This window comes from Glandiceps talaboti, chromosome 12 (assembly GCF_964340395.1).
Source record: "Glandiceps talaboti chromosome 12, keGlaTala1.1, whole genome shotgun sequence".
Classification (NCBI taxonomy): Eukaryota; Metazoa; Hemichordata; class Enteropneusta; family Spengelidae; genus Glandiceps; species Glandiceps talaboti.
In genome coordinates this window covers 17660254-17675504 of record NC_135560.1, presented here as the reverse complement: position 1 = coordinate 17675504, position 15251 = coordinate 17660254, and the positions used below count along the sequence as shown (strand labels likewise).

Below are 15251 nucleotides of genomic sequence, written 5' to 3'. Positions count from 1 at the left end.
AAAATAAGTGTGTTCACTTGTAACAAACATCTAAAGCCTACTGACCCATATTAGTACACAGGTCCAGTATCTGACATTTGGGGGGCGGTGTCTGCAGGCAAACTTTCGTTTTGACATTATACGTAATTCATGACTTGAGAAGTGCTATTGTTGTTAAAAAACACAACACGATTCATTTCATCGCCTGACAAACCATCAATAAATTCCTTGGCCACTTTAAAAGGACCCAGTACGATCATAGCAGACACTGTATGCTCTACCAAGGATATTCTATTACCATGACAACTATACAATCCTTTCAATATATCTCCAAAGGGACTGGATGACTACTTGTGTAATCTTGTCTAAGTACAATATACCGTTCCACAAAAGAAAACAAGACATCAACAGACACAACAAGTACAGAAGGACAAGACACAAGTGTGATGCAAATGGAAATCTTGACTACATAATACCCACCTTGTTTACTGGATCTTGTCCAAAAATTAAAGGCCCATGTCAGATCAAGATTAACATTTTGTTCAAAATATACTTGTCTGGCAGAGCTATTGAAAAAGTTAGTTCAGAGCAAAAGAGTGATCCTATGAAATCCTTATGAGTCACGATAGGTGAATGGTTAGAGTGGCCGGCTTGGAATCTGTTGGTTGCAGGTTGGAGCCCCATTGATGTCATTTGTTTGTGAGTGGCTCAAGTCCTTGGGCAAGATTTGAACCATGGTTTTATAATTTTATATAATGTTGTATAATTTGAGACAGTATTAAACAATGAATGATTAGAACATTGCATTACTTACCTTTCACTTATGCTACAAACATGAGTATGTTAGGAAATGTATGCTAAGTGGAATTTTTTTACATTACTGTTTATTTAGAAGTATAGTATGGTTTTAGATGTGTTCACTATCCAAAATGATCAAAGTTCCAAATTCAAACAATTACTAAATTGCGTATGTAATTGGAATACTCTTTCAGTATTTTTCTTCTTTTTTCGGCATTTTTTTTTGCTTTTGGCACAAAAATTCACCTAGAAAGTTATATCTTCAATTTATTTGTAAACTTTCAAATATAATTAATAAATTTTCTAATTTTAGTTCTGGCCAAAAGCTGACTAGTTTGCTTTTATCTGTACTTGACAAAACAGACCTACAAAAAACAGACAACTCAGAACAAACTTTTAGGCCATGTCACAGACTGACAGGGATATAAACATCAATAAAGAATACATTGTTTGAAACATCTGATTTCACTATTACTTCAGGGACTATTTATATAAATTTAATTTATGTAAATAGTCCCTGAAGTAAAAATCACTCCAAATATTCACTCCGAACAAAAAATTTCTGAATCTTTATTATGTCTTGGAATTTTAAACAAAAGGTGACAGGGGTGCTTAGGATGAAAGTTAGCGTAAAATTTCTTTGCAAATTAGATAAACAGTTGTTATGGCAATATGTTACTTTAATACTTCCGTAGGTTTACTTCAATGTATTCTGAACACAGGTTTTGCAGCCTACATGTTCAGATCCGACTGGTGCTCAATTCTGATGCAATCCTCTGCTCTGGGAATTTTAAATCATACTTTAGATACCGGTACTTGTACCACATTACCTGAGTAGTATTATCAGGTTTGTCTTTCTGAAATCCACTAAACTTGTGTGTGGGGGGTTTTTTTTCTTTCTTTTTTTTTCTTTTTAATTAGGCTATATTTGAATGTTGCATTCTTTTTACTGACATGAAATGAAATAATAACAGCAATAATAACGTATGCATTGGACAATGTCGATATATTGATTTTGACTTGCCAATTTCATGATCGTAATATAAGTGACAGTATGAATATAAAATATGGCAAACTCTGTGCCCTTGACTTCAAAGTCAATGTCAAGCCCCGCCATGAGACACTAGATACAAACCAATATGTTGCTAGTTCACGATATGATATGAATTAATTATTCATGTGGAAAATAATTGCAGAAAAGAGTGGGATAATTGTAATGTTTTTAAGCCTAATAAATCTCATTACCATCCTATTGAAGTGTATTAGAACTAGTAACAGCTTGCATCGATAAATATCAATTTGATGAAAACTTGACTGATAAAAAAGACAATTTTTTTTAAAAAGAAAATTTTTTTTTTTAAAGACAATTTTTTTTCCATAGATATTAACATGTAGAGAGAGAGAGAGAGAGAGAGAGAGAGAGAGAGAGAGAGAGAGAGAGAGAGAGAGAGAGAGAGAGAGAGAGAAAGAGAGAGAGAGGGAGAGAGAGATGGCAAATCCTAGTTTTATATGATAAGTTATGTAAATATTTCTCTCATTATCTAAATTTCTAGATCTGAGTTTCCTGAAATGTTTAAATCAATTTCGATAAACTTTCACAGTCAACTTTATACAAATAGCATACTGTACTATAATGCCATTTCAGGGAACAATTTGCAAATAGGTCTATAAATTGACTTCCCACAGTGAAAAATTTAGCTGTCAGGGATTTTCACAATTTTGGGACTGATCAATTCATACACTTTAGTCTCTCGCTGTATGAACATTTTTGTCAAGGACTTTCAAGGCACACATGACACCTGACAAAAGAGCATGATACACAAATGACTCTACTTTTTTACTAGTCTTCTTACTTTTCAGCCACTGTCCTCTAAAAATACTTCTAGCTTTTCTGCAAACTATAGTCAGTGCACACTATCATGCTGTAATCTCCGGAACACATACATATTACCACACAGCCTAGTTTCACTACTAAGACCCCTACAATAAATGTACTGAATCAAACGGTTTATGGTTTAATTAGCTTAACAGCCTCAGCAATCTTCTAAGGTTTCAAGAACCTCATTCTTCTGGCCTGCTATAAAGTGCAGAAAAATTAAGATGATGAAATCACATATCATTCATGGCAAGGCAGTCTTTATTTGGGAGAAGCACTTCAGCCTGATTACTGCTGCCAGAGACAATTCTGTTTGCTTGCTGCACATTTTTGTTATACATGTGTACTCTACTTCTCTCACACTTTAGAGCACATACCATTCTAGTTAAGGGGGAGGGTATCACACTCTTTTCTTTTCTGTATTAGGCGTTACACAACATAGCCTTTAATAAATCCTCCAGGATTTATTACGTGTTCGAAATAAATTACTGCACAGCCCACAACACATACTCTACTCGGAGCCATTTTGCAGAAGAGAGCTATTATGCCTAGCTGGCAAGTGACTGCTAGAGATGGTGTTGGCTAGACAGAACAAAGTCTTTGCACTATTAAAGAAAGATGCCTTGTCTTGTCTTTACCGCACCAAGCACCTCAAACGTGGCTATAAACGTCAGACCTTCAAGCAATCAGAGGATATATCCATGGCACTGAATCTCTTGAAAGCCATGGATAGCTCCTAGACTAAATATACCTGACAGCAGTGATTAATACAGCTGGGTTGACTAGGGTACAATCATGGTTCTAATCTTGCCCAAGGACTTTAGCGATTCAGAAACAAACTGTGATAGTGCTCAAAGCTGCAACCTGCCAGTCGCTCTAACCACCTGACCATAATTTGTAGGGTTTCCATTGTTCTTTACTTCATTCTTTGATCAATGAACACAGCATGGGGAGTGTTACTATTTGGTATTGTGATAACACCACAGGCCTCTTTATAACACTGTCCAAGAAGATACATAAGTGCATCAACAGAAAATGTGTGCTCTGGCTGTATGAATGCCGTTTCATAATATTCACACAAAATCAGATTTTTCAGTACCGGGGTAAACCTGTTTTTTTTTAAAGTAATATCTCATAATACATAATTTATCCATTTTTGAATGATTTTACTCATTAAATGTTAAAAAGTTCACCTACCACAATCAAATAAAAAATAAATAATTTTATTATCCTTTTAACATTTCACCCTTTCCATTTGCAAAATAGCTTAAATTAAAATATAAAATGGAATAGTGTTGGGTATTGAAGCAATCTACTTTCTGTTGACTGAAAAATACTGCATCTGACTATGATCAGCTTTTCAAACCACTTCCACAGTGTGTGACAACTTTAGGTACTACAGTAGCAATTGAGCATACGAAGATATAGAATAATTAATATGAATGTTCAATGACATGAGATCACACAAGTGAGTGTACCAGTGCCTCTGTTGTGCGGAGCTGATCATCCTGTAATCAAGATAAAACTAGCTAGAAGAAACACCACCCTACTGAGAGTACAAATTACAATAGAAACAACGTCCATTCAATAGCTTATATCAACATGTCAAAACAATAGTTTTAGTTTGTGTCTTAGTATCAAAGCCAAAATCTTAATTACCAACGTCATATTAATTCACAAGCCAAGTTGTATGTACGCAAACAGAAAATATGGAATTTGTACCCTGTTCATTCTACATCATGAGTGTCCATCTACATCATTGTTCTCAGGTGATCAAACTATAACAAAATATTCACAATTGCCTTTCTTTTCTCTCTTTTTTCTTAAATTAAGCTTGCACAGGTATCATATTATTCACTCGACATTTTTCCTCTTTCTGCCGGAACATACATGTTACATAAGTAGTTAGTCAATATTCGTCATCTATTCATGATGACAAGGACCCTTACGTCATTCATAACTTCCTCAGCTGAACAAAAGAAATACACACACATACGTTCCATATTGCATGATGAGGAGTAGATTTCATTTCAAATGAAATACTGGAGTGTGTATGTATGATGTTAATTTCTCTCAATGAAACCAATGATCGAACAAAACCTGAGATTATGCATGCTTTATTTCACGGTTTATTTAACACGTTTGATTAGTCCACGTATTCCTAATGTACAAGTTAGACAAAGTACTTGGAATATCATAATGAAATTGATCAGTATTTAACTTCTGACTTTGCTGAATAATAGGTTTTACTTGTACACAAACAACTAGATTATTTTGAGAACAAACATTTGAAGACTTTGACCTTTTTAAGTGATCTTCTTATTTTAGCTGGGGACCCAAACTCATTACAGGACTTCATGTCATGGTATGGTCATGACATAATGTGTCTAGGTCATGTAGAAGTCATTGCACTATTTTATGACACGTAGACGAAAGGGGAAGGATACATTATGAATTTACTACGTATTAAAATATGAGACAAAATTGATTGTTTTCATTCACTTTCACTGAGTAGTATGGCACTGGAATTGCTCCAAACTTAGGTGGAACTGACGTATAAGACTTACTATGCAACTTCCGTTAAAAGCATTACAATTACAATAACAAAAGAAGCAATCGACAATACGTTTAACAGAATTTGCCTTGCTATGCTAGTGTCATACGTCACTTTTACCTACATGTACATTCCGATCAATGTCAACTCTTTACTAACAAGAATTCACAAGATATCCTTCACTTTTAGTAAAGTGCAATTGCGTCCCTGAACCATCCACACATTTTAATTACTTATTGAAGGAATGTTTGCGATAACTTGAAAATACACATCCATGTACTACGAATACTCAATACATAAACTCACTGAGTGGTTTACACGTGATTCAAAACTGTTGAGTTTGTTATACACATTGATATATTGTATACAAATCCTGCAAGGACCTTGCAGCAAGATTAACAACAAAAACTCCACAAATTTGTGCACACTAAATATAAATTCAGCATGAGAGAATGTTAAAAAGAGTTGAAGGAGTTTAGTTGTTGCAACTACAGATCATGTCAAGAGTAGAAATGATATACCCTGGCTGACAAGAAAGATGAGAAGTTCTGAGAAACGAGTTTATAGATTAGTCAGTTTTCTTGGAAGATGAAGGTGCAAGATATATTCATCATGTAACAGGGTTTCATAATCCTCCGGAGAGTTTTTACATAATGTGAACGAGCTGATACGGTAGCAGTCATCCATCCGATCATTGTTGGCTGCATTTCAATCAGTTTTAACTACCTCCTCAGAGAACACGAGGTATCAGAAGAACTCATTTTTCATATTCATGCTATGGATTTAGATGTAAATGATGGTTACGCACATGTCAAATGTCTGCTACCCAGTCCCGATGCTCACTTTTTAGGAGCAAATACATATTCACAATATTTCTGTTTTTAAATTCAGTTTTATAAATCTCACAATTATATTATAAATTATTCAATAGACACAGATAAGGGCAAATTATAAATATATTATTCATCAAAAGAAATTAAACATCTGGAACACATCTCACTTTGTTTGCATCCTAAATTGTATTCTTCAAAAGGGTTGCACAAGTCATCTAGCTACATGTGAATGAGCTGACAATATCAAATCAATATTTTGATTTGTCTGTGTTATATTACAGATTCAAGGACAATACTTTCATGATTTCATGAAAACATTACAATATTGTTAAGGTATAGACAGATTAATCTGTGTTGTCAGTTTGAATGACTGACTGGTTGGCTACAAATATACTTGACTCTTGGTCTGACACACTGACTGCCTGCCTCTCAGTCAATCTGACTGGCTTATACATGATTTTTACTGACAAACTAGCTAATAATATGACTGACTGAGTGACTGAATGACTGAGTGATGACTCACTCACTCACTCACTCACCCACGCACTCTCACTCTCACCCACCCATCTACCCACCTACCCACCACCCATCCATCCACCCATCCATCCACCTACCAACCTACTCATTCACTCACCCACCCATCTACCCACCTACCCACCTACCCATCCACCCATCCATCCACCTACCAACCTACTCATTCACTCAACCACCCATCCACTCACTCACTCTAAAAGTACAAATACAGACACTATGTGTTACCATTCACTTCATAGCCTTCTTGTTAAAACATTCCAGGGAGAAAGTTGCAAAAATCTGAGTTAACTAGTAAAAACCTGCATAATCTTGTCAAAAATCCTTAGTCTTGACAATAACTTGAATGAGGCAAACATCTGGCAATGTACTAACCCCCCCCCCCCCCATCCCACCCCCATCCCCAAAACAATTTGTATATACATCTTATACTACTATACTATTGTACATAGTAAACACTTAAGATAAAATAACATGATGTCCCTACTACACAAACATAGCTATCTCTACATACCTTGTAAGATACTGATATTCAAGTACCAATTTGTAACATTGTCTACTACAATGCAATCAGAGACTACTATAAGGAGGGTGTTGTGATGCTACACAGGATATACTTCAGATACAGTTGCCTAAAATTGGCCTGATAAACATATAATATATTGATCTAATTCACTTCTAAATAGATGCCAACAACCTCTACATTGAATGAGTATCACATGCCTGTGCAAACAGCTAGCTACTTACCGCAGAGTGACTAATTTGTACCCCCCCCCCCACCTCCTTGTTACCATGGTTCTCAAACCAAAGCAAGAATAATGATTTTAAAGCAGGGTTGGGAAATACAAAACAAATTATCCCTAATAACAAAGTAGGTAAATCTTTGTAAATTATCAAGATATTTTACTTGGTTTCTCCACCAAAACTATGGTTTACTAGACTCCACCTCTTCCCACCTCCTCTCGTCCCCCTTGTTAGGATGACCCCATGGTTCTCAACCTTTAATGAATTTAATCAGAGATAGAGAAATCCAAATTTATTGTTTCCATAGTAACATATATGGCCTTCTACAGTATATTGACTCTGAGGATACCTTATCTCTTTGACTGGTTGTATGCATTTGCCCTTTTGTCTAGGCAGCTTATCAGCTGACTTGCATTAAACAGACATGCCCAAAGGCCAACCATGTAAAATAGTGAAATGCTATCAGGTACATGTATGGTGGATTTGTATCTTGCAAATCTTTGCTGTGACTGATATGGCTTACTGCAGACCAAGGTTGAAAGGCAGAGGATTTAAACACAGAACAGCCACTGCAAAACCTCTGTTGCCATTTTAAATTTGAATCAGACGTGTTTCTGTAATGTTAGCAATTTGAGCATTTATAACCTACTGGATAGAGGTTATGATACTTGTAAAAAAAAATTACGATGACACTACACAGAGTATGTCTTTCTTGACATGTTTTTGACCATCGATGAAAACACTTTCTTTATATGGGTGCATAAATGAGGTCCACAAAACCCTAGCGTATGTTTAGACGTGAGGATGACTGGTATTTCCAATTTTTGTTGCTTTATAGTAGGCTGCTAATATGTGCAAAAGATGAGAATTTCTGATTCAGTATGCCAAAACTGGGGTTTGGAGTAAGGCTAGGGTTGGAACCCCTGACCTTGGTAGCGTGGCACTTCCTAACATTGGAATGGTGTTTGGGTTGACACCCCCTGACAAACACCTGATATCTGTTTCAATCACTACACTGCAGGTGTGCCTAGCAATACAACAAACAGTTGGGAAAAGAACTAGGCTTGGAACCCCCTGACAAACATCTAATGTCTGTTTCTATCACCCACTCTACTGCAGGTGTGCCTAGCAATACAACAAACAGTATGTAAATCTTAAACAAATCAAATACCATATTTTGATCATCACATAGACAACTGCTTTTACTGACAGCACAAGAGAGACACAGTAAATATGTTCATTGCTGATCTTTCAAATGTTAATTTCCTTAACCAAACAAGAATCAGCCAGGGACTGACTTCCCGCCATTTATAGACTGCTCTGTGGTCAAATGAATAAAGCAGAAAAACACACACATTACTCTACAAATGACTAGCATTCTTTCAAGATAACAGCCAAGACAATTAACTTCTTAGTTGTCTATTTACATCTGTTTTCTTGTTAAGTCTTGGGTGTGGTGCACAAAGTAAATAATTTAAACGGAAAGGGTTTTTATAGTTATGTTCGTTTCATGTCACAGAGAAATGGGCCAGATCTGACTTATTTTTGTTTAACCATCAAGAATTCTCTATTTTATTGTACTTCACTGAAATATGCTAATCGTCACTTGTACAATGAAAGCATGAAAGCAGTAGCAGTCACACCTAGCCAAACTGTAAACAAATGTAAACAATCACATGACCTAATTCTTTGGTACACTGTACAAATACTATTATTGTAGTCTTCATGTTTAAAGGGACAATTCACATGTATAAACCTATCACCTCCATATATATATATTTTACACCCATTTCTAAACATAAATCAACATGAATATGTTTATTTGAGTATAAGTTTCGTATATAAACTAATAATTCATCAAGATTAAACTGTCTCAAGTTGGCCCATGTCCCTTTAATTTGGTAGTCCCAGTGGGGTACCAATTTCAGAAAGTGGTAGCCCAAGGATGGTATCCAATAGCCCTATATTCCTGAACTGGAGACAATTCTTCTATTGGAAATGTGTGTTACTAAAATACCCAAAATACTTACATAATATTCAGAGTGTAGAGTTTAATATTGTAGTTAGGAAATGTAAAAATAAATGCACATATTAAGAAATGAAGTTTTTGAAATTGATAACTTTCATAAAAGGTTTTGTGAAATTTCCATTTATGAAAAAGAGATGTATCTTTATCTTTGTAATAAGCCAAAAAAAAAGTTCATGTCCGTAAATCTTCTATACTTTAATTCATTGCATAGTTGGTGATAGCCTAACATGTTACCAAATGCAAATTAAGGTAGCACCATGACAAGACTTGGTAGTCTGTAAACATGAGACTACTGTTAATTTCAAGCCCCACGTCTACGATTATATCAGGTATGACATCATAACGCTAGAATAAGAAAAACATGTAGCTGAGCAGCAAATAAAACAATTATTCTTTTATTTCAATAAATGCTGATTAAAGTCACCCATACTGGTATCTTTTTAATTTGTAATCACATAATGTGTTCTACCGATTCTAAGCATTTAGAGTCATACATGTTGTATATCTACAAACTGCAAGAGGAGGACTCAGACGGATATTTGTTTTATTTATAAACGAAATTACTATGATTCCCACATCAGTTATGACTCAAGACTATCCAAGTGATTCATTGATAAGATGATGCCAACGGGCAGATAATTCAATATTGAAAATAATGTATCACATTATTTAAATAGTGCAAATCTATAATTAAATGCTTGAATCAAACTTACAGATATACTGCACGTCCTGTAAAATGTACAACAACTGAGACATGTTTCACTCATAATGGTATCATAATAAAACTTGTATATAACTGTATCAACAGTATTATGTTTAGGATTGAACTTTATTTATTGCTCAAATAAAATCTACTAAAAATATTAGTAAGGCCAAATAAAAAAAGTTGTTTGGTTCCTGTTACCCGAGCCCACCTAGTTTATCACCCTGACCCTAAACTTTTTTTTACATATTCGAGAAAAAAAAAATCGTGAAAATCGTGAAGTCTCGCAAGAAATATTGGATGCAGAAACTGAAATCAACTCAAAAAAGACAATATAAAACTGTTCTTCCAATCTGTAATGGCTATACATCTGATGAGAAGAAACCAATAACACGGAGACCATATGGAAAACAATGGAAAACATAACTACCTGAACTAGACACTCACATATGAAAAAAAAATAATTTTAAAAAATAAAATAAAAAATCTACCTACCCCACCTATTCTAAAATTCCACACAATTTTTTTTTACGCCTAATACTTAGAATCTGAAACTTTAAATGAGCCTTCAGAATTGTATAATTCTAAATAAGTGATATTGAAATTTTTAATCAAAATATCGTTGTACAATTATGAATTCTAGGAAACCTATGCATGATAAATTCTTTATATTCATTAGCAATGGTCATTAGCAATGGTCATTAGCAATGGTCATGAAGTAAGATAGAACAGCAGTAATAAGTAATGATGTGTAACTCTCTCAAAGTGTTATTGTTGGTGAAGTGAATCACTATTGTCATTGTTCTGTTCAGAGCAACAGTAATATGGTATGGTAATGATGTGTAACTCTCTCAAAGAGTGTTATTGTTTGGTGAACTGACTCCCTATTGTTATTGTTCTGTTCAGTGAAGCATGTCTGCAATCTCAGGGGTAACAAGTCATGTATGCGAACCGTACTTTTCGTGTAACATAATTCATATTATGAGTCATACTGTAAAAGATGTAACATCGTGAGCACTTGATGTAAATCATGCAAGGTGATATAGACAGAAAAATGTAGAATAAAATCACCTATTTCCGTGATGGTTTCAATGATGTCTAACATATTACCCTCTTTATTAAACCAAGTGGATATTGTTTGTAGACAAATAATTACTAGATGGCCAAACGAAAATATCAGGTATTTTCAGAACCTGATTTGTAACTTTCTGATAATTTTTCTGAAATGTAGAATACAATTTAGAACGCCTCATTCCTTTTTATGTTTTTAATAATTTCTAACATGTTGCAATAAATAAGATATTTTCAGCGACTGTTTTATACCCTTCCAATAACTTTTCTAAAAGCTTACATATGTTTATAAGACACAAAGTAAAATTAGTGTATGAATTACTAGATCAGTATTTGTGTTACTAAAGTTGAAATTGTTGCTATGGTGTTCACATTTAGACAACTTAAAAGGAAAAGTGAATAGAGATAAATCTGAAAAAATTACCAAAAATCTCAATTACGAAGACTATGAAAACTTAACATTTTGAAAATGTCATCTTTGTAGTATACAATACATATTTAAATTTCAATTCTGTTTATTTTATCAGTCGTTAACTTTTAATCAAAACCATACATATCATATAACAGTTGTTTATCATATCAGTTTGCACTGTCAGCTCCAGGTCAACTATCATTGTACATGTGATTTCTTGTGTCTGCATACATGAATGCATTAATCTAAACCATGACAAACTGTAGTTTTCACATCTTCCCTGCACTTCCTTAAACCTTGCATTGTTTTCTCCATAACAAAAGTAGTTCTGAAAAATGTTCTCACTTGACCGAGAAATTACCCTCTCATGCCATTATAATTATATTATACAAGACTTCAATTCTGAAGTGAGATAAAAACAGTATTTGCATTATACTCAAGATACACCAAAAATTTACCTACTGATTGAACTCTCACCTTTAACCTCTCACCCTTCCATTCCTCTTTAATATGAAATCTACAACCTGTACACATCATTGTGAATATCTGAAAACTATTTTCACTTTCATTTACTATGTCTATCATTTAATAATCTGAAAACTACTTGTCAAATTTGAAAACTAATGGTTGTAAGTATTTTGTGAGTACATAAAATAATTATCAAGTCTTAATTTACAAATGGGATGTCATTCATCTCATCGAATTGTTTCCTTGACAAGAACAAAGACATAATTCCAGGATACTTGAAATATCAAAGTGGCAAAAGTGGAGTTTAAAAACACTTTTTATTACTAACATAAAACTATTCTAGTATAATGTTAATGTCAATGGATGCCTTCTATGATATTACAATTGTCTTCTGGCATTGTTAGAACAGTTGATTGCATGGTAGAGATGTCTTAGTATGTATGAGAAATTACTATCAGTTTATATAAGTTATATCTTAATATCCAGAATGAAGTAAGTTAACTGCAAGTGACAGGTAAGTATGCTCCAATAAGTACAATACTGTGAGTACCTTCTGGATATGCAAGAAAAATTACACCCCAAAATTTCAATTCAGCTTGTTCTACCCCACTCCCTCCTCTTTTCCATTCAAATCAGACAAATAACATAACTTGATAATGGCAAATGTCGGAAGTGAAGATAAGTGTCATTGCTGGTCGGGTCAAAGGTCAATCTTTGATTGATGTGCAAATACTTTAATATTAATGTTAAGTATACTGCGAAGTGTGCGCTGGACTAAAAGACATTTTGTAACATAGAAAAAAACCCCACAATAAATGAATCAATGGAAATAACAGGTTACTCATAGTAAGATTATTTCATCTGTCATTAGATGTACTTCAAATAGTAACTTCTACAAAAGCTATGGTTTATTTACTGAAATAGGTGACTAATATCTAAGTGGTATCAAATTTGAAAAAAGGTTTTTGAAAGAGCCCACTGAGGTTTGAAACTAGTCAACTTTTTAAACTGATTTACAACACAAAGACAGATTAATTTACATAATAATTCTCAATATTAAATTAATAATCCCAATTTACCACATCATAAATTATTTTGAACATAACATGTCTTTAAATTAAGCTTGGTTGTTATGTAATCCATCACCTGGACTTATGACACATTTCATATCGGAAAATATGAAACAAATACTTTCTTAACAACAGGTGTTCATTTCATAATGTAAAATACATCCGCAAACATTGGCAATCATTTTTAGCTAATTCAATACACTTATTACTTAGTAATCCAAATAGAGAAATTAAGCAAGTGATAAATTTATTTTTCAACCTTCAGGTTGCTATATTTTATTGATATCGATAATAACTCCACAAAAGAGTCCTATCACTGAATATAGCTATTTTGAATAACAAAAGCGATGAATAAAAAGACTTTTATCTTCATGAGGCTAAATGTATCAATTACTGTGTCAACATCAAAAAGGTACACTTTTGAGATGTGATGACAACACAAATTATGACTACCTAACATCAGACCAGTAGCTATTGAAAGTAGTGCTAACAGGATTACAAATATTAACTGCCAATCTGAATTAAGACACTTGCTTTATTAAGTATCGTATATATATCAAATTAATAATACCTCATAAAATATGATATTATCCACAGAAAAAAAATATAACAATAAAAAACTGATGAATTTCAAAAGGTCATAAAACTGCATTATAAATGGCCACTGCGGTAATTAAAAACAGCAGGTGAAGTAATAGAATGGTTGTACTAATCTTGACAATATTATTGTTATCTAGGTCTCCTCCCCTTCATTCCTACCTCCATGCATGGCATGATGCTCCCCTGCAGTATGTTTTTTTCCTAAATCCAATTGATTTTTGTGTAATACTAACATTTGCATCACAAAGGTTGTCTAATCTAAAATTGTGTGTTTTTAAAGCGAAGTGAGCTGCACTTCGTTGAGTGTCATACAGTCTGTTGTTCAATATACATTCGATACCATACGACCCTGAAGGCACTCACCAAACAGTGCAAACTGCATGACACGGATGATGGCGCGGTAAATTTATAAACATACGAACAGCCAATATTGGGGTACTTACAACATGAAGTCTTGTTCCCAGCTCGGGTTGTTCCCTTTAACTGCTATTGTGGTCGATTTTACATTTTGTAGTTTTAGCGTCACATACGAATTAAATTTTTCTGTAAAATCGAAAACAAAAAGGATACACAGAAGATCGTGAATTCGAAAAAAAAATCGACAATCAGATTACGCCAAAATTATGTAAGCCATTCATTCATTCACTCACTCATTCATTCGTGATAAACACATTTACGGTATAAAGCAAAGATATAGGTAAAGCAAGTAAAATTGTGCAATCGTTATAATTGGATATGCCTGACTGGCCTACTTCGCCACTTCATTTTTAATTACTATGAGCGAGAACTTGATTTGTATGCGGATACGACTGATCTATTTCCCCTGTGATTGTGTGTACGGATTCACCCGGTGTGCCTCCGGAATCTATATGTATGTACAGTTCAGTAGAAACAGAAGCCCGTACAAAAATGAGGGTAAAAATCACAGCTCGCGCTACCAGTACATGTTACTGAGACAATATAAGCGTACATACCTGCAGCTCCTGTCAATCTAGCTGATTTTACTACAAATGAAAAACAGAAAAGGAAATACAAGTTAGATATTTTACCGGTGTGTTCAGTCTGCGAGGCCGCAGCTAACATAGCAATCAGACAGTAAGCGCAGCCTGATCGAGTCGAGTGCAAATCACAACAAAAATCGGAATGATAACGAAATCGCTGACACTTACCACATACACATAGCAAAGACATCGTTTAGGCTGCGTTGAATCTGCACTCTACAATCTACGTATTCACATTGTCTTTGTTGCTAAAACTGCTGCAGTTTTTGAATACTACGGCTTCAGTATTAGCAAGTGGCAGATCCATTGCTATGTGTCCACTCCGCCATCTTCGCTCGTTCAATCAGAACTGCGCTCTGTGACGTCACGGCAGTGGGAGGAACAAACTAATCTTATGAATATTTAAGAGCTCAGTACGTGAACTTTCAGATCTAGCGAATGTTTGATATTGGGTATGTTTACGATTTTCGTGGATGTATTTTTTTAATCTAGTTGTGCCACGTCGTACGAATCAATTTATCACCTAGCAAACCATCGTAAAAATGTGTCACTTCTTCCGGCCCAATAAACCACGGTACCATC

General features: G+C 34.3%; 1 protein-coding gene across 5 annotated transcripts in view; it reads right to left on the bottom strand.

Annotated features, from left to right (window-relative positions):
- The window catches only part of LOC144443572 (protein unc-13 homolog B-like), a 179241-nt gene extending 164242 nt beyond the window's left edge, over positions 1-14999 (bottom strand). For all 5 annotated transcript variants that reach the window (XM_078133104.1, XM_078133107.1, XM_078133109.1 and 2 more), the window contains exons 1-3: positions 14838-14999; positions 14643-14672; positions 14112-14211 (exon numbers count right to left, since the gene is read on the bottom strand). In XM_078133104.1, coding sequence (XP_077989230.1) covers positions 14112-14211; positions 14643-14672; positions 14838-14859 — 152 coding nt within the window. In that variant the 5' untranslated portion in view covers positions 14860-14999. The remainder of the gene's footprint in view (positions 1-14111; positions 14212-14642; positions 14673-14837) is intronic.
- Positions 15000-15251: the final 252 nt, after the last annotated feature.